The 20,389-nt window shown below is 35.1% G+C and overlaps 1 protein-coding gene across 1 annotated transcript; it reads left to right on the plus strand.

The window, feature by feature from the left end:
* The first annotated feature begins 39 nt into the window (after nt 1-39).
* TUBE1 (tubulin epsilon 1) lies at nt 40-19,958 on the plus strand. Its single transcript, XM_060167379.1, has 12 exons — nt 40-143; nt 238-311; nt 941-993; nt 3,475-3,532; nt 7,154-7,269; nt 9,847-9,968; nt 13,182-13,369; nt 13,589-13,764; nt 14,535-14,675; nt 17,514-17,654; nt 18,289-18,463; nt 18,779-19,958. Exons 1-12 carry the CDS (start codon nt 119-121, stop codon nt 18,935-18,937), a joined length of 1,428 nt encoding a protein of 475 aa, XP_060023362.1. The 5' UTR covers nt 40-118; the 3' UTR covers nt 18,938-19,958.
* Nucleotides 19,959-20,389: the final 431 nt, after the last annotated feature.

Here is a 20,389-nt window from a genome sequence, read left to right on the forward strand (position 1 = left end):
ACTTGCGGCAGCAGCGTGACTTACGGCCACCCCGCCGCCTCGGAGAGAGCCGTTGGTGGGCAGGAAATACGCAGGCCGGCGCGGGCTCCTGGGTGCAGGGGGACGGCCGCGCTGCAGCATGACCCAGTCGGTGGTTATACAGGGTAAGCCGCCCCGGGAGGGTGGGGACCCGGTCGCCGCCGAGGCGAGTGGCCCTGTTGCTGCCTAATGTCTATTCTCTTACCTTCCTGGGCGCAGTCGGCCAGTGCGGAAACCAGATTGGCTGCTGCTTCTGGGACCTGGCGCTGAGGGAGCACGCCGCAGTCAACCAGGTACCGTCCCCGCCGCGCGGGAGACCCCCATGCCCGCCTGTCCCCGAGGCTCTTCCAAAAAATAAGCATTAATACTCTGGGAGCTTTTATCTGGCCGATATAAGTTGTATGGGATCTTCTCGGTAAAGGGCAAACTGGTTTTTAAACTTCTGTTGGCGTTAGACACAAGAGTCCAAACGAACACTCGCCGGAGACTTAGTTTTAAGGTTCTTTAATTCTCAGGGTTGCATCTTTATCAGGGTTCTTGTGAGGAGCAATGAGATAGCATATGTGAAAGTACTTTGTAAAATAGGTACCATGTGTGGCATTATATTCCTTAATTTAACCAGTCAGCTTTTTAAATGATCACCAAGAATGCAGGGAAAGCTCTCATTTGATGCACCTGCTCTACAGTTCTGTGGGGACGCCTTTTCTCAGTACCTTCAGCTGCACTTAATCCATAGATCTCGCGGTATTTGCTCTTCTCTAGATTGGAAGAATCAGTATAAACATTTTATGATTGTTTGCTTTTTCTTATTGTAGCCGTATGCCGGCCTTTAAAGTATTGTGGGATTATTAAATTAAAAGGACTTCGTTTAGGAAAGAGGCAAAACGTAATCAAGCGCTAATAAATGTATTTTTTTTTTTAGAAAGCGATTTATGATGAGGCAATAAGCAGCTTCTTTAGAAATGTGGATACCAGGTAAGATGGGGTTAAAGTCTGTCACATAGCTTAATAATTATTTTCATGTCAGCAGTTTGGGAGAAAATTCTTTAGAGGACAGTAAAAGCAGTTGATAACTGTAAAGAAGTTGTTTGGCTTTTTTGTTTGTTTTTCTCATTATTGAAAGCATATTGTCATTCTCTTGTCATTAATGTTCTCATGTCATTAGGCAGAGCAGAGCAGGACAACAGGTTTCCTTTTAAAGCCATATGAAGGAATAAAAGGAAACTTTAGTGTGCTTAATTTTAACTTGACCTTGAAATAAAGTTTCACTAAAAGGAATGCTGAAAATTTCCGAGAGTGTCTTGTTAGTGCATTCAATAATGGCTAACTTTTGAAAGAAAAATACATTGTTTACATTCCTGTGGTATTACTTGTGGTCAGGAGTATTTGCTCTACAAATAGAATGTGCTAAAAAGGAGCAGAGCAGTTGTTGTCAGATTAGTTTTGTTTACTTAAAAAATGGTATATGTAAGTATATATCTTTTACCTGAAAGAGTAATTTGACATTCAGGGTGTGTTTCTAAGCTTTTAACATTAAATCATGAAGTTCATGCATTTTCGAAATGCTTAATAAAACTAAACCTGCCGGGCTTGAACTGAAAAATACATACTTTATATCCAGTTTTAATCTAATAAAGATTTCAGTTCTAGTTTGAATTAGTTGGTTGGGTGTTTGAGGCAGTTATCTCCCTGGGAAGGCTAATTAGGCCCCACTTCCTTAGTGAATTTCAGAGTCTGACCCTCACGCTTGCAAACTCAGAAGCTTCGATGACATCTTGATAATGGGTCCAGTGCTCTCTAGTACAGGCAGATAAACCAAACTCAGATAGGAAATTACAAAGCAGAAAGTCAGAGTAGTCATGGACAGTAGGCGCTATAACTCAAAAAGACTAGACACCCATTTTCTTTCAAAAGCACATTCTCTTCTGTAGCAAATCTATCAGGAGAGCTAAGTAATAAAAGGTTACTTAGTGACCATGGAATCAGACCAAGGTAAGTTAGGTGTATTACCTTAATGACTGGTGTTATTTATCTTTATTAATATGGAGATATCTGTCACATGGACTAGATTACCTCTTGTTTGTAAACTAGAACATCATCTCCCCTACATACTATTAAGAGACTCAAATTTGCCTTTGTAATACTTCCTTGTAGGTAGTATTCTAACTAAATCTGTACTTCCATTCCCTCTGTAATAACTCCTTTCATTGAATATTACATAGTTGAGATTCAGCTGGAAGCCATTCTCTCTTAATCAGGTGACTTTACCTAACTCTGTTCTCATCTACTGGGTTCGTTTTATAATTTAACCTGAGAGCATACTTATTTCTCCAATATCAAGTTTGAGGAGAAGAGCCTTGGCATCTTGCTCTTCTTTCCAACGTAGTATCAACACATGCAGCATCTATTCCACAAGTTAGTACAAAAATTCTTTTTCAAAAATAAGACCACACCTTTGTATATACTTATTTATTTGAGGAAATTATCATACCTTTTTAATAGCATGATAGGAATTTACCTATACCAGGGGTTGGCAAACCTTTCCTGTAAAGGACCAGATGGTAGATATTTCAGGTTTTGCAGACCGTAAAGTCCATATCACATCTCCTTGAGCCCGCCATTGGAGTGTGAATGTAGGTATAGATAGTACATAAACAAATGAGTGTGGCTTTGTTCCAATAAAACTCGTTTTCACAAGTAGCTGGTCATACTTGGCCTGAGGATTATAGATTATCAACCCCCGACCTATAGCATCATCTATGCTCAATTCAGCTTCCCTTCATATAGTCTGTCTTGTAAACTATATTGACTTGTCCACTGTTTGTAGTCATAGACTTAGTTACTTTGGTGACTTATCTTCAACATGAAATTCTAGGAACAGCCTTAGATACTCAACTGTATATAACTGGTATGTTAGTTGATGTGTGTCTGGCTACAACAGAAAGCCTCACTAATGGTGGCTTAAACAATAGATGTATCCAGTTATGTCACATACAAAGAAATCTGTGTTTAGAGACATGCCCTAAAGACCAAGATACTGTCATATTGTTTCATGTGTTGGTTTTTTGTCCTCATGTTTTTGTACTTCATAACCATAAAATGACAGCCTCCACTGCCAGGAATCCCATCCAGATTCGTGTTCAAGGTAGGAAAAAGGACCAACTGCATCTGGTCCTTTTTATCAGAAAGCTTCCCAGAATATCTCCTTTTTATTTCATTACCCGGAACTGGATTACATGACCAGCCCAAACTACAAAGAAAGCCAGGGAAATAAGTACCTCACTTTTTCAGCCTATTGGGAGGTGGGAGATTACGAGTGGCTTCTTTGTTGCCTTTTGTGTCTGCCTCACTTGGCCTATAAGTAGTTTTACTATGAGAATGGAAGTTAATTTTATTACCTGATAGCACTATTAGCATGGAAGATCTTATGACCTTTTCTCATCTTTTACCTTTCAGAGTGGTTGGTGATGGTGGCAGTATTTCCAAGGGGAAAATTTGTTCTTTAAAAGCACGAGTAAGTCTTATACACTTGGATTCTTATATTGCATGTGTTTTTAAAATAACTCTACTTCCATAACTACCATAAGAATAAAATTTTAATTTAACTTCTCAAAATAAAAAAAGGGTATTTGCTAAGCCACATTTAATATAAATATAATTAAGCAGACATTTGTGTCTCCATGAAACTTTAGGGGGAAAATTTTGTGCTTAAAGTGAAAATACTGCATATTTGGCATTTTTTCTAAATGTTTTAGGGGAAATATATGTCTAGATAAATGATAAAAGCTTTTCTTAACTCTAATCCTAAAATACATTCTAATGAAGGTTAATTTTCATATAAAAATGATGAAAGGTTTATTTGCACCAGAGTTACTATTCCCAGTACAAAGCATAGATTCAACCACATTCTAGTGAATACATAACATAACCATGTAAGACCTCCTGAACAAAAATACTTCTAGTCAATAGCCCATATTTAGTCTTAATCTCATTGCAGTTAACACTTCTCTTCTTTGATTGTGTCTCTGCAACAAACTGCTTTTTCCAACTGTTGATCAGTAATGTTTGACTATGACAGAAAAGAAAGGCAGTTTTGGTGCTGTGGAAGTAATTGAGATGGTAAGGATCAGACCGGGAGTAGCGGCTGAAAGAGTAAAGAGCAGTAGTGTTGTAGTATCTGGGAACCATCGCCTTGTATCTGTGATCTCCAGTGTCCTTGGGAAACAAATTTAGGGCAGAGACTATGTGCTTGTAGTCTGTTAGGATAATTGATTAACATTTGGTATAGTTCATGCCTTGGAGAGTGCTAACATCCCAATCCAAATCTTGCTCAGAGATAAAGAAACATTGACATTTCCTAGACCACTCCCAATTTGAGCTCTTTCCCACCACCCTACCAGTGAGCAAGTTGGCAAATGGAGGAAACACTGCTGGAAGAGAATAAAGCGGTATGTTTCTATAGCCTTTGGCTTTTTTCCTAGAAGGTGTTCTTCCATTTCTTCTTAGTAGTCTTGGTGTCATGTGGCTCTGATCACTGAAGAGTCTAGGCTTCAAAAGATAATTTGGTGGCTGGGTTCCTCCACTGTGTTAATAGGCAAACACAGAATTTTGTAAATCCTGTATTACAATTAAGGGGAAGCTCAAGGGCCTAAAAGCTATCACCAGGTAGCTCTGGAATAAAATAATAAACATCGAATCTTGGAAGTTGTGACTCCAGATCTTGGATGGCTAAGTGAGGAATCCAGAATAATTCCTTGTAATTGTAATTAATTTCCTATGGAAAAACAAATCAGAGGTCTTATGTGACTAAGGAAAGATTGAAAGAGTTACAGACTGTCAGGGTTTAATGCTAAGTGACTATGACAGTGATGATTCCCTCAAAACTGACTTCAGGAGGTGCTTGAATGTCAGTTTGTATTCTGTATTCCCCTTCCTTTGCCTGATTGCGAAGTAATTGAAAGCATGACTTAAATATGTTTAATCTTCCACAAATCATCTCAGTAAATCTATTTTGGAACAAGGACAGTAGAAGCTAATTTTGTTCTTTTTTGTAATCTTACACAACAGTGAAATCCCTCTTACATGGTTGATCGGGTGTTAAAGTCAGCATTTAAGATAAAAATTGCATATTATCAAAAAAATCCTTGAAAATCCCTAAAATTGCCAAGAAATGACCCTGTATAATCCTGTGTATGTATATTGATGCTGTATTTAAAGGAGCACATTTATAAAACAGAATTTTACAGTCTTTCTAATATACCACTGTAACATGATGATATAACATGTGATATTACTCAGCCATAAAAAGAAACAAAATTGAGTTATTTGTAGTGAGGTGGATGGACGTAGAGTATGTCATACAGAGTGAAGTAAGTCAGAGAAAAACAAATACCGTATCCTAACACATATATGTGGAATCTAAAAAAAAAAAAGGTCATGAAGAACCTAGGGGCAGGACGGGAATAAAGATGTGGACCTACTAGAGAATGGACTTGAGGACACGGGGAGGGGGAGGGGTAAGCTGGGACAAAGTGAGAGAGTGGCATGGACATATATACACTACCAAATGTGAAACCGATAGCTAGTGGGAAGCAGCCGTATAGCACAGGGAGATCAGCTCCATGCTCTGTGACCACCTAGAGGGATGGGATAGGGAGGGTAGGAGAGAGACGCAAGAGGGAGGGGATATGGGGATATATGTATATGTATAGCTGATTCACTTTGTTATACGGCAGAAACTAACACACCATTGTAAAGCAATTATACTCCAATAAAGATGTTTTAAAAAAAAAAGTGGTATGCTGTCATACAATTAGAAATATATTTCTAAAGTACTGTGTAATAATATTTTAATTGCCAGCTTACAGTAGCATACTTAATTACACAAATAATTGAATTCACAGAATTTAAATGGGCATAAATTGTGACTCCACTGTAGTCAGTACTCAGTAAGTGTCAAACTTGACTGTCTCCCTTTGATAAAATAATAGAGCATAGAGTTTGGTGGTTAAGAGTGAAGATTCTGCAGCCAGGCTAGCCAGGTTTGAATCAGCTCTACCACTTCCTAGCTGGGTGATCACAGCCAAGTTATTTAATTTTTCTAGGCCTCAGTTTCCTCATGTGTAAACTGGGAGTAATTACAGAACCTATGCATAGAGTTGTGAGGATTAAATGGGGTGATACATGTACCGTGGCATGTAGTAAGTGCTTAATGTTACATGCTCACCACCAACACTGAAAAAGCCCATAAATCAAGCACTTTCTCTGTGACACTGAATCAAAGACTTAGGATAAAGGGTACCCTAACATCATTTCAGATTACTTTTTTCAACTTTCTTTTTTATTTATTTAACTCTATTTTACTCTTTCATTCTTCTTCCTCAGTGTAGAAAATATAGAAAGTAAAGTACAAAACAGTGGGGACAGAGGGTATATAATTCTACTGCCAAGCTATCTCTGCTTACATTTTGCTGTATTTCCATCCAGTCTTTTCTATTTTTCTTTCCATAGCTAATTTTATGTTTTATTTTCTCATTTTCTTCTTAGTAATAGAGGTTATCTCCCATGTCAATAAAGTTTGTGATATTTAGTGAGTTTGTGAATTTAGGTTGCGAGTTACTTAGGGGAAGGGACACTGTTGTCATCTTTGACATCTATCCAGTGCCTTGGCTTTGCACGTAATAGTAGTTTACTGATTCGATTTGGACAGTTTTCGGCTGTGATTCGTAAAGAGCAGCATGGTTATTCCTAGTGACCAAATACATTAATGAACCCTACACTTATTGAGAATTGTTTCTGGTTAAGGTTACCTTCTAAACTTCTGAGACCTTGTTCTCAAGAAATTTATAGTCACATAAGCACATAAATAAAAGAATTGTTAGAAAATCAGAATTATTCAGTTCCTTTTTTTCCTTCTTATTCTTAGGGTAAGAATTTAGAATCCATCTTCTCATTGGATTCCACCTTTGGAGCAGAGTGAAATTATTTTTTAAGTTTTATAACAAACTGCACAAAGAGAGTCAAAGATTTGATCAAACTTAAACTATAAAAAGAACAATGCAACTTCAAAAATTCTTTTTATTTACAGAGTGACTAAAGAAAAATATGCTAATTACATTTTATTTGTCTTTCTCAGGCTGTCTTGATTGACATGGAGGAAGGGGTAGTAAATGAAATTCTTCAGGGACCATTGAGAGATGTATTTGATAGTAAGCAGCTCATCACTGATATTTCTGGCTCAGGGAATAATTGGTGAGAATATGCTGGATGTAAAAATTAAATGTCATCTGAAAAAAAATGAGGAATCTTTCCTTTATTCTGATAGGTCCTGCTGACATGAAGCAAGATACAACTTGCCATACCTAACTCTAGGCCTTTCAGCCCATCATCTTTTCCTTGATAGATGATGGTGTTCACAGTGCTTGGAAGCCATCTGTATCCTAGTTGTTTCTCTTTTTTTTTTTTAAGAAAAAGATGAATCATGAAAAATTGATTTACTAAATTTCTCATTGTAATTTGATTCTTGCATAACTGCTAAGTAGTGACAAAAGTTGTATTTATTTTTTTGATATGTAGTTCCACATTTATATATTCTATAGAATTCTTCACTTGTCCATAAAGGTACAAATGAAAGATTGTTCACTGAAACATTGTTTTTAACATCAGATAGTACTCAACAGGGGCTTGTTTAAATCAATTATAGTATATCCATACAATGGAAAATCATGCAACTCTTATATAACATCTGTATGGAAATTTTCTAACATTTTAAAAATCAGAAGTATTAAGGCACGGAACAATGTGGCTAGCATACTAATTTGTATATGAAAACCCTTTTTTCTTTTTAACATCTTTATTGGAATATAATTGCTTTACGTTGTTGTGTTTCTCCTGTATAACAGAGTGAATCAGCTATACGTATACATATATCCCCATATCTCCTCCCTCTTGCGTCTCCCTCCCACCCTCCCTATGCCACCCCTCTAGGTGGTCACAGAGCACCGAGCCGATCTCCCTGTGCTATGCAGCTGCTTCCCACTAGCTAGCTGTTTTACATTTGGTAGTGTATGTATGTCCATGCCACTCTCTCACTTTGTCCCAGCTTACCCTTCCCCCTCCCCGTGTCCTCAAGTCCATTCTCTACATCTGCATCTTTATTCCTGTCCTGCCCCTAGGTTCCTCAGAACCTTACTTCACTCTGTATGAGAGACTATTGGTCCATCCACCTCACTACAAATAACTCAATTTTGTTTCTTTTTATGGCTGAGTAATATTCCATTGTATATATGTGCCACATCTTCTTTATCCATTCATCTGTTGATGGACACTTAGGTTGCTTCCATGTCCTAGCTATTGTAAATAGTGCTGCAGTGAACATTGTGGTACATGAGTCTTTTTGAATTATGGTTTTCTCAGGGTATATGCCCAGTAGTGGTATTGCTGGGTCATATGGTAGTTCTATTTTTAGCTTTTTAAGGAACCTCCATACTGTTCTCCATAGTGGCTGTATCAATTTAAAAGTTGTAAGTATTTTTATAAACTGTTCTCTTACCTATAGTATTCGACTCTGTCAAAGTTTTCCCATCAGTCAGATTTAATAGAATTGATAGAGATGCAAGCCAGACCAGTGTCCCAGCATTCAAGGTCAGTCTGAGGCTATATTTGGCCCTTAAATATATAATGGTCTCTTCTCCTTAATGGGAAAAAAGCTCCAACAGTGATCATTTTAAAATTTACATTGACACTGGTTTTGCTGTTTTTTAAAAAGTAAGTAGGTTCTTGTTTGCCAATCTAATATTTGTTATTTAAATTATTTGCAGTTAGTCCCTCAGGTTTATAATGTGTAATATTGTGTAATTTTACTAAAGCATGAATTTGAGTCTTGTGTTCTGAGAGACTTATTTGGGGAGAGCCAGTCACTAAAATAAGTGAGTCCACCTAACCATCCAACCAGCTTTCTCTAATTGTCGTATAACTTATTCTGCAACTTTTGAGTTACACCTGACTACATGTTGTATGGAAATCGTTCTTACATTTCAATTCATCATAATAATACTTGCAAATTTGGGCAACCAAAAAGGCTTGCAGAACCTCATGAATATCAGTTTTCTACTGTGTGGCATTTCATCTAGTAATAACATGATATGACCAATATTTTTTTCATGTTTTAAACCAAAGTAGGTCAGTTTAAAATTTTTTACTTTTATGTCTTTCTAGTTGACCACATTCTGCTTTTTAGTACATGAAAGACAGTGCAATCAGTTTACTTTCAATGAAGATGAGAAAAAACTAACTAAAAACTTGTTTTGTTGTAATTATACCTTAAGAGCAGATAAATTTTAAAAACCATAGTTTAGGGCTTCCCTGGTGGCACAGTGGTGGAGAGTCCGCCTGCCGATGCAGGGGACACAGGTTCGTGCCCCGGTCCGGGAAGATCCCACGTGCCGCGGAGCGGCTGGGCCCGTGAGCCATGGCCGCTGAGCCTGCACGTCTGGAGCCTGTGCTCTGCAACGGGAGAGGCCACAGCCGTGAGAAGCCAGTGTACCGCAAACAAAAAAAACAAAACATAGTTTAATATCCATTGATAATGAACTATTTTATCAGGATATTTGAGGATTATAGGTATATATATTTGTTAAATTATCTTCCTGTATCCTTGAGATATCGTAATATGATTTATTGATGTTAAACAGGAATAAAATTTACTTACTACAGTAAAAATACTTTTTGAAGCTTATCTGTAGTCTTTTCATTTAGTTCAGAAATAATAAAATCTTGAAATAATAAACGCAAGGATTTTTTTTTTTTAATCTATATTCTTTTTTCCAGGGCTGTGGGTCACAAAGTGTTTGGCAGTCTTTATCAGGAACAGATTCTAGAGAAACTCAGAAAGTCAGCAGAGCACTGTGATTGTTTGCAGTGTTTTTTTATAATACATTCCATGGGAGGAGGTAAAATTATTTATTCATTTGTCTATAACAATGTGAAAATGCAAGTGAGAATTCATTCTGCCAACATAAGTCTTGTTTTCAGACCTTTGCTTAATAAATATAGAACTATTAAGAATTAAGAGTATGTTTATGAATGTATGTACATAACAGCTTTTTATCTTAAATTTTTGTCAAATTGTGTCACTCTGACCATTTTTTAAAAATTTAAACCCAAAGAGTCAGTAGAAATGAATCTGAAAAAATTTTTTTTTTATCTTTAGTAGAAGGTAGATTTCAATATAAGCTTTTTGGTAATGCTGCCTTTCTCCTAAGAGCTTGCTTGTGCAGTTTCATATGCTGACTAGAACTAAGTATTTGTGGCATATTCATAGATACGTTTGCAAAAGAACATCAGTACCCTTTCTTTAACTACCTTCAATCCTTTCTTGTGTCCAATAAGAGAAATAAATAAAAGAAATCCTCTTAGTCAACTCCCTTAAATCATTCCTTACATGGTAATTAATCACCTTGACCTAGAATAAATGATCTGCATTGCTTTCTTTCCCAGCGAAGCCTGTACCTTGCAAGTGAAGTATTTTGTTCCCCTGTTCCATGAAGTAGAAACAGATCATAATTTGATAATTTCAAAAGAGAATTAGCCTATTTTAAAAGAAAACTTTGCCATGTTTTCCTCCAAGCTGAGATTAAGATTTTTATATTCAGCAGGTTATGTACAGTTGACTTTCTTATACATATCTGTTATTCAGTATGATAACATTTGAAAATTAAAAGTTAAAATTGCTATGTAACCATGCCTTTAGAAGACCATCATAATCATTAAATTAAGAAGCTAATTTTCAGGGCTTCCCTGGTGGCACAGTGGTTGAGAGTCCGCCTGCCAACGCAGGGGACGCAGGTTCGTGCTCCGGTCCGGGAAGATCCCACATGGCACGGAGCGGCTAGGCCCGTGAGCCATGGCCGCTGAGCCTGCACATCCGGAGCCTGTGCTCCGCAACGGGAGAGGCCACAACAGTGAGAGGCCGCGTACCGCTAAAAAAAAAAAAAAACTAATTTTGTTTATACTGGTATAATTAACCTGCAGATTTTGAGTAAGTTTTCAAAAAAAACCAATTTGATTTATAGTTCATTATGGTGCTTTTTTTTTATATCCCTCTGTTACTCAGAATCTCAGTAGACTGTACTTTATTTATAATTCACTGAAAATGGCAAAAATACTTTAAATAATATTGAAGGGTAAAAATGAAGTCTTTTCCCACATCTAATCCCTAATCTCTCTCCTCACAGATTATCAAGTTTGCCAGTGTCTGTCCTTCCAGATATTTCCTGTGCCCATTGTGTGTTTTTACATAAACAAGATCATGAAATACATACTACCCTGTAATGTTTTCACTTTAAATCTTTCCTGAACATCTTTCATCAGCTCTGTTCAATTGTGAGAATATGTAATAATTTTTAAAGTCAGTTCCTCATTTATGGATGTCAAGTTATTTATGGTTTTTAGCTACTACATAAAATCCCCAGCGAACATCTGGTACCTATATCTTCATTTGTGCCACAATAGCTGTAGGCAGTATTCCTAGAAAGGAAAGTGGAACCAAAGAGTATGTACATTTTAAGTTTTGGTTGATATTACTAAATAACCTTCCTACATTATTGCATCAATCCGTATGATTAGCAGCAATGTATAAGAGTTTATTTCCGCACACTGTCACCAACGCTGAGTATTACGAGACAAAATCTGTCTAATACAATATGTTCAAAATTATATTGCTTTAATTTGCATTTTTTAATTAGAGAAAAGGTTAAGCATCTTTACATCTATTTGCCATTTGATTTATTTTGAGTTACAATTTATATCCTTTGCTCATTTTTCCATTGCATTATTCATATTATTTTGTTGATTTGTGACCCTCTTTATTAAAGAAATTTAGTCCTCCGTCATGTTTGAAGATTTTTTCTTAGTTTGCCTTTTTATTTTGTTTGTTTTTATATATACATATATAGAGAGAGGGGGGAGTTTTGTTTATTTTTAATGGAATCAAAACTATCTTCTATAATGGCTCTGGTTTTTTATAATGCTTAGAAAGTCCTCATTAAAGATTAACCCAAAAAATCTCCCTCACTTCCATCTAATATTTTTAACATCATAGCCTTTTTTCTTTTTTTTTTTTTTTTTTTTTTGCGTTACGCGGGCCTCTCACTGTTGTGGCCTCTCCCGTTGCAGAGCACAGGCTCCGGACGCGCAGGCTCAGCGGCCGTGGCTCACGGGCCTAGCCGCTTCGTGGCATGTGGGATCTTCCCGGACCGGGGCACGAACCCGTCATCATAGCCTTTTAATATTTATCCAAATGGGGTTAGAGCATTATTGGCTTATAAACTTTTTCTCATCTGGACAGCAAGAAATACATTTTACATTACAAACCAACACACACACAAACATACACAAACTAAAACAAAAGATTATTTACCCACACTATATGTGACATACTAATATTTCTGCGTTTCATTTAAGAAAAGAAAATACTGGTCCTAACCTTATAAATTAGTTTCATAGCCCACTGATGGTTCACAAGCCATAGTTTGAAAAGCACCAGGGTAAAGGATTCCAGTTTTCTCTCTTTTAGTTCTTAAAAATATCTGAATTTATATATATGTAACTCTGTGTGTCAGAAAATTACCTTAATGAAGTTCTTAGAGTTTCTGCTTTTAGATAGATAGTAAAAATGTTTCCTCTTTGAAACTTTTGTAAATTCAAGTTGGTCATGCTTAACTTTAAATTTTAACTCAGCATTTAAGTTGCTTAATGTCATGATAGTGTTCATCATTAAGATTATATAGGTGCTGCACTAAAGATGTCAAGATTGTTTTTTAAGTTGCTTAACATCAAGTGTAGACTAAATACTGTCTTAGTTGCATTTTTTACTCTTCAGTCAGTTCTTTTGACATCACAGATATAACTTGAATGTAAAAAAGTGTAAAATATAGAAAGGCCTCTCATCATCACAGTCAGACCCAGAGGTTGAATTCATGTCTTTAAGTCTCACTACCTATATTGTCTTCATTTCTTTATCTGAAATTAATTAGTTAATATATAATCACAGGAATAAGTTGAAAATTTTATGTCTTTAATACATAGGTTTTTAACACAAAAACAGAATTCCGTTATATTCTGAACCATTTATGCTGTTTTCTTTTTGAAATCTTAATCTTCAGGAACAGGATCTGGACTTGGCACATTTCTTTTAAAGGTGCTTGAGGATGAATTCCCAGAAGTATACAGATTTGTGACTTCAATTTATCCTTCTGGTGAAGATGATGTCATAACCTCGCCTTATAATAGCATGTTGGCAATGAAGGAACTTAACGAGCATGCAGACTGTGTGTTGCCCATTGACAACCAAGTAAGAAATGGCATTGTAATTTATGGACATATTATGTATACATTTAGGCCTGTGTTATGCTTATGTGTGTACGTGAAACAGTCTCTTCACTTTTCAGCCTTCCCATCTAAGAGAAAAAATAAGTTTAAATTGCTTTTTTTGGTCTTTTTCTTCCTGGTAGAATGTCATTTATGTCCTCTCTTCTTAATCGCTTCTCTCCCAATATTTTTCCCTTAAAAGTCTTTATTTGACATCATTAGCAAAATTGATCTCATGGTGAATTCTGGAAAGTTGGGTACAGCTATAAAGCCAAAGAGTCTGGTTACTTCAAGTGCTGGAGCTTTTAAAAAGCGGCAGGAGAAACCATTTGATGCAATGAACAACATTGTGGCAAATTTGCTGCTCAACCTAACAAGGTAATCCGTTTGACAGTGTACTTAAGGGCAGTTTAAAAATTTCCCTTGCTTTTGATAATGTTTTGCAGTAGCATTTTTTAGTTATTCTGAGTTGTAGAAGCTTTTTTAAAAACTTTATTTAAAATAAAAATTTTAGTTTGTCTAGTGTTTTCAGATCTTGGAGTAATAGGCCAGAATTTTATTTTCTCTGACTCCAGAGGAGCATTTTATTTTCCCCAGGTACGTTCCATGGAATATTAACAGATGTTAAATGGTAAAGGGTTTTGAAGGAGATACACTTTTTTTTTGCTGCGAAATGTCTTAACCTTTTAAACCAGCTAATCTATACCTCTTTATTAGCTGGTCCAAAATATTTCTTCGACTTTGATCTAAAAAATTGCTTTGGCATTATTATATTCCAAATTGTAGAGCATGTAAGCAAATCCCAGGGGAATTTAGTAAGGTTTATAGAATAATTAAATAACTGTTGAACTGTATGTATTTAATTCAATCTAAAGTCTGTTTTAAGTAAGATTTTTATGTAGGTAATTAGCAACTGTAGTAGAGTGGTTACACTTCAGATAATCCTGAAATAAGAATTGCTGTAGATGTTATATTTTGATTATCTTTATACACGATGTTCATGATACTAAATTTCACTAAACAGAAAAAAAAGAGCATATATTCTCTAATGAAGTACAGCGTATGAAAGGATGTAGGAAAGTGCCTGCTGACTAAATCAAGCTACATTAAGTTAAATATTTTTCATGCTTTAATGTTAATTTTTTTAGCTCTGCAAGGTTTGAAGGATCCCTTAATATGGACCTTAATGAAATCAGCATGAATTTAGTTCCTTTTCCTCAACTGCATTATCTTGTGTCAAGCCTAACACCTCTGTATACACTGGCAGATGTTAACATTCCTTCTCGAAGGTAAGATGTAGTAACTTTATTCCAATTACTTGAGGGCTCAAATTACTTTAAAAGCAAACACATTTTTAAGAGAAAAGTTTATAATAACTAGTTATTTCTTCATACCATTTTCTTTGTGAGAATTATATAAAATATAGGTGATGACAGCCATTTTTCCATTAAGTGAATGCTTCCTTGTTTAGAAGTCATTGTTTAAAAATGTCAGTATTAAACTATTTGAAATTAAATCTAATAACTAAATTTTTAAGCTTATGAAAATTAATAAAGATATAATTTTTATTGAAAAAGATTTAAAGGCTTTGAAGTCTGATGTACTTAAATATGAATGCTAATTCTATCATTTACTAGCTACAGAACCTTGGGCAGGTGACGAACTTTTAGTTTTTCTCATCTTTAAAAATGAGAGTCAGAGTACCTACCTCATAAACTTGTTGGTATATTAAATAAGAGTATCTTTTAGAGCTCTTACCCCAGTCTAGCACCATAGAGGGTTTACAGGTATTACTCTATTATAGCTATTATGTATCACTTCCAGAACATCTTGTTTTATAACTGTGTCATTTTTAAGCATAAAACTTACATCAATTTACTTAACAAAAATGTAGTTGAAACATAGTCTTATCATATACAGTGATGATGAGCTTGAAAAGGTCACACTGACATTCACAGTTGACTGAGGGAAAAGGTCTTGTCAAACTCTGCTAGAGGAAATTATGTAAATGATAAAGTAAAAACTAGATTACAGATCTTTTTAATAGTTTAAATTTTGGCAACATAATTCTATACTATGGGAATGTCACAGTAATACTGATTAACTTCTATTTGAGCAAGTAAATAACTGACTATGCCAACTAATAGGTGCGGTCTCTTTCTTTGTGGGATGCTGATGAGCTTAACAAGTTAAGCGACTTGCATAGTTTATTGAACATGGGAATCAATCATTAAATGATTGCTTTTATTATCAGCCCAGCATGTTAAAAATGAGTATATTTAGTAAAAGGTACACCTTTAATGTGGACACATAGAATGTAAATTGGTGCTAAACTATTTATTGTACAGTAGTGATTATCCAGACATTTAAAGTTACTCCTTAAAAAAATAAAGACATGTAATTTCTAATTAAATTCAGCATAATCCTGCTTGGTGTGTGTGTGTGTGTGTGTGTGTGTACATTTTTTTTTTCTTTTTGGTTGTGCTGGGTCTTAGTTGTGGCAGGTGGGCTCCTTAGTTGCAGCTTACCAGCTCCTTAGTTGTGGCATGCGAACTCTTAGTTGCAGCATGCATATGGCATTTAGTTCCCCGAGCAGGGATTGAACCCAGGCCCCCTGCATTGGATGCGCAGAGTCTTAAGCACGGTGCCGCCAGGGAAGTCCCGTGCTTGGTATATTTTGATAAAAATAATGGTGTCAGCATTTAAAATGTTTATATATTTATAGCTTGTTGCAGGTTTGTTCTATAAGGAACCTTAAGAATGTTAGACTCTTAAGGAACTTATCACAGTGTTCTTTCTAGCTTTGTGGGGGTTTTCCTTTTTTATTTTCTTTTTGCTTCTGTACTATAGGTATTTCAAAGGCTGCCATATCCACATATGGACACATTTATCCTTGAACAAATAATAAATTGTTTTTAAATTGTACTATTAAAAGGCATAGTTTTAAGACTTTAATTTCTTATTAGTAGTTTACAAACAACTGAGAATGGTTTTTAGATGTGCTTCATATTAATAAACATCATCTAGTCCATTTTTATGTGATAAAAATGCACATATTAGCGTGTGTATATTAAATTCCTTGTTTGTAATGTAAAGAGAAATATCCCAATAACTATAAATAGCTCCTTGCTAGTTTTTATATTTTTTTTGACAAAAGAATGAGTGTGCCTACTTGTTGTATAGTGGTTCTTAACCTTTTCTGGGTTTCCTTGACTTCATAAAAACGCCCAAAAGCACATACACACCAAAATTTTGAGCACAGTAGAGGATTCATGAATCCCCCAAAGCTCACCATCCACTAAGAGAGTCCTCTATCCTTCTTACTGTAGAAGAATCAGGATAGAATGTAAGCTCCATTAGAGTAGGAAATTTTTGTTGTTCACTGCTGGGTCTCTTGCACCTAGAATAGTGTCTGGCACATAATAGGCATTTAGTAAATATCTACTGAATGAATAGGCAGCATAGTGTAATGCATTTAATATGGCCCCAGACTGGGGTCATATTAAAGGCCTAAGAGCCTGCGTATTATTAGATGTAAACTTCATCGGTCACTTTTATCTTCCTCTCTTCAGAGGAATGATAAAAGAATGAAGTTAAAAGACTTCATTCACTTAAAAGCCTCCCTTTTCAGGAATAATAGTATAGAGTAGTGTCTTTTTTGGAGAGCCTAACATTGTCCTTTGATAGCTTCCTCATTATTCCTAAGTAATTTATGATATATTTTATAGACAAAGTAATCTTAATGTAGTAGGTTTTTAATTAGTTTTGATAGTTCTGATACTACAAAGTAGATAAGCATACTGAACTAAGTAAAAATGACACAATTTTCAGAAATTAGTACTACATAGAGCTCACTAATGATGTAGTCAATATTTTGTAGCTACCTGAAATCAGGTATATATAAAATATATTGCAGAAGCTTTTTATTCCCCCTAAAAAAATATATTGCGTGATTTTCTCTCATATTTATCCAGATTGCTTTGAGGAAATGATAACTGAGATTCAGAATATATTTGTGTGTGAAGTTTATTTACCTGTAGATGACTGTCTTTTCATTTTATAGTTACACATAGAAGAAAGATGTAGTACAGTATTTTGTATAAACAGTGACTGTCTCATTGTTTTAGGTTGGATCAGATGTTTTCAGATGCCTTCAGTAAAGATCACCAGCTAATTCGAGCTGACCCCAAACATAGTCTCTACCTCGCCTGTGCCCTCATGGTTAGAGGAAATGTACAGATTTCTGATCTTCGCAGAAATATTGAAAGGTTCAATTTTATATTTTTCAAGATAATGTTATGTGTACTGTTTGTAACAGTGTAGCATGTAGTTAAGTAGCACTGTGAACTTAATTGAAGTGTGACTTTGAGCAAGCTACTTAGCCTCTCTGAGCCTATTTTCCTCAAATGTAGAATAAGAATAATAATAGTACAGTTGTTATTTATGTTAATTATGTTATGCACATTAAATGATGAGATGTTATTTTCTGAAAATGTTCAGGAAATTTAGCTATTATTGTTTTTATTACCACCGCTACTACCACTACACTGCTTCTAAGTTTGTTTTCCTATTTGACAGTCTTATTTTTTAGGAAAACTGCTCTATTGAATTACAAAGTAAGGAAAATTATAATACCTTCATTTCTTTTCATCCCCAGATTTCTAATGTTAAGGAATGTGTTTCTAGCTTCTTGAATCACCATTACGGCCAATTTAATGTCCCTTAGTTCACTGTTAGACTGTACCATAATACTGCTAGTATTAAAAAATAGGTAACTTACATTATATACTAAGCACTTAGAATGGTACCATTAGTAATGTCCCAGTTTAACTAATGTGGGCTGCCATAATATGGCAGATATTTTAGTACCTTAATTCTTACCTTTGAGTTTTTGCATCTCAGATTAAAACCTTCTCTACGGTTTGTCTCCTGGAATCAAGAAGGCTGGAAGACCAGCCTGTGTTCAGTACCTCCTGTGGGCCATTCCCATTCATTATTAGCTTTAGCAAACAACACATGCGTCAAGCCTACCTTCATAGAACTGAGAGAGAGATTCACGAGGCTCTACAGAAAAAGGGTAATCATCAGTACACCTTTTTAACTATATGTGTTTATTTTGGCTATTTAAGATGTGTGCTCAAGAATTAAAGTAACACAAATCAGGTGTGATCCTGCCTGCTATATCTTATATCTGTGTATTGATTATAACTGAAGAGAGGCTTACTCAGACTCCAAATGAGAAATCTCATGGGTTTATAGGATTTAGGTTCTCATTTCTCTTGTAAAGCTGAGTGTGAACTATCATTTTAATATGAATATTTACATTATAGGATAGTTGTCTGTATTAAATTTCCTGAAAATGGTCAAGATCATTCAGTTTTTTTATTTATAGGCTCATCTTCATCACTATCTACAAATTGAAGGGATGGAGGAAAGCTGTTTCACAGAAGCCCTGTCATCTTTATCAGCACTCATACAGGAATATAACCAACTGGATGCCACAAAAAGCATGCCTGCCGAGGAGTTACCTAGACTAAGCGTAGCTGTGTGAAAAAGAAACCCCAAAGATACAATTTCTTTTTCTTAATTTCACATGTTTTGTCCCCTTACCTTTCTATTTTAGAATTTTTGTGATTCAGAAAGGCTGATTTGTGTTTTTCATATTGGGAAGTTTTTGTCTTTAGAGTAGTTTCCATTTAATCACAATTTGTTGATGATCCCACTGTGTGAAATTAGCCAAGTCCTAGTGCCTTGACTTTAAACATCTGTCTTCCAAAAAGTCGTGTTTTCTAAAATTGAGAGAACAGAGTTCTTCAACATTTTATTTTATTTATAGTCTCATATGTAGGCATTTATACAGAGATAATCATGTCTTCAGTAAGTCTTCTACAGGTATATTTTTTATATTTATTTATAATTTATGTCTTCACATTCTGTTTAAATTCTCCTAACTCTTTAAAAGTAAATACGGGAGTAGAAGAACACAGTATAAATATTTCTATGTAATACCCACTAACTTCAGGAATAGATTTTATTACAACTTGAGGTTTCATTTCTTCTTTGGGTAACCACTTGTTTGCACTCAAAAGAATCACAATTTACAATTATTTTAACTTGTATTAAATTATTTTTAAATATAATGGTTTTTTATCAAACCAGTTAATTTTGTAACAATAAATGTCCATGTTTTTAAACCATGCTACTTATCAGTTTTGCTTGTCCCTTCTTTTTTTTTTTTTTGGCCATGCCACATTGCATGTCGGATCTTAGTTCCCCAACCAGGGATCAGACCTGCAGCCCTTGCATTGGGAATGTGGAGTCTTAACCACTGAACTGCCAAAGAAGGCCCACTTGTCACTATTTATACAAGCAAACAGAACATTACTAAGCTTGATATCCTTTTTGAAACTTTGCAGTAAATGACTAATAGTCTAGTGAAAGTGTTCCAGTTACTATAAATCTCCAGTTTTAGTCTTCAACATTAATTTATCTTTAATCACAATTTATATTTAAAATTCATAGGTGATTTATCATTTAAGGAAGTAATTTTGAGCAACAATTTATTTTCAAGCCAGAAAAACCTGTTGGGTGCTTTCTTTAATGTTATTTTTTTAATTTCTTTCCTTTTCAGAGTAAGGATACTGCTCTTGGTCTTTATCTTGGAAATTAAGTTTTTTACAGTATTTGGTATAAAAATTTAGATTACAGTTGTCAACAGTGGCCAAAGAAGTTCCATTTTTTCCTTCCAAAAGAAATCTTAGTAAACTGATATTCAGGATAGGGCAATGGAAATAATAAATATATTTACAACTTAGTCTTATTCCTAGTTAAGATTTAATCTAGAAAATCTTGCTCACCCTATAATGATTATGTGATTGGAGCCTAGGCTGTATTGTCAAAGTACAGTTTTAAAACTTTAATATGCTTTTTATATAGCTTCAACAGATCATTTCAGATTATTTTATAGAATAAAATGTTCTCTTGTAAATTGTATAACGTTTCA

This window comes from Lagenorhynchus albirostris, chromosome 12 (assembly GCF_949774975.1).
Source record: "Lagenorhynchus albirostris chromosome 12, mLagAlb1.1, whole genome shotgun sequence".
In the NCBI taxonomy this organism is placed as follows: Eukaryota; Metazoa; Chordata; class Mammalia; order Artiodactyla; family Delphinidae; genus Lagenorhynchus; species Lagenorhynchus albirostris.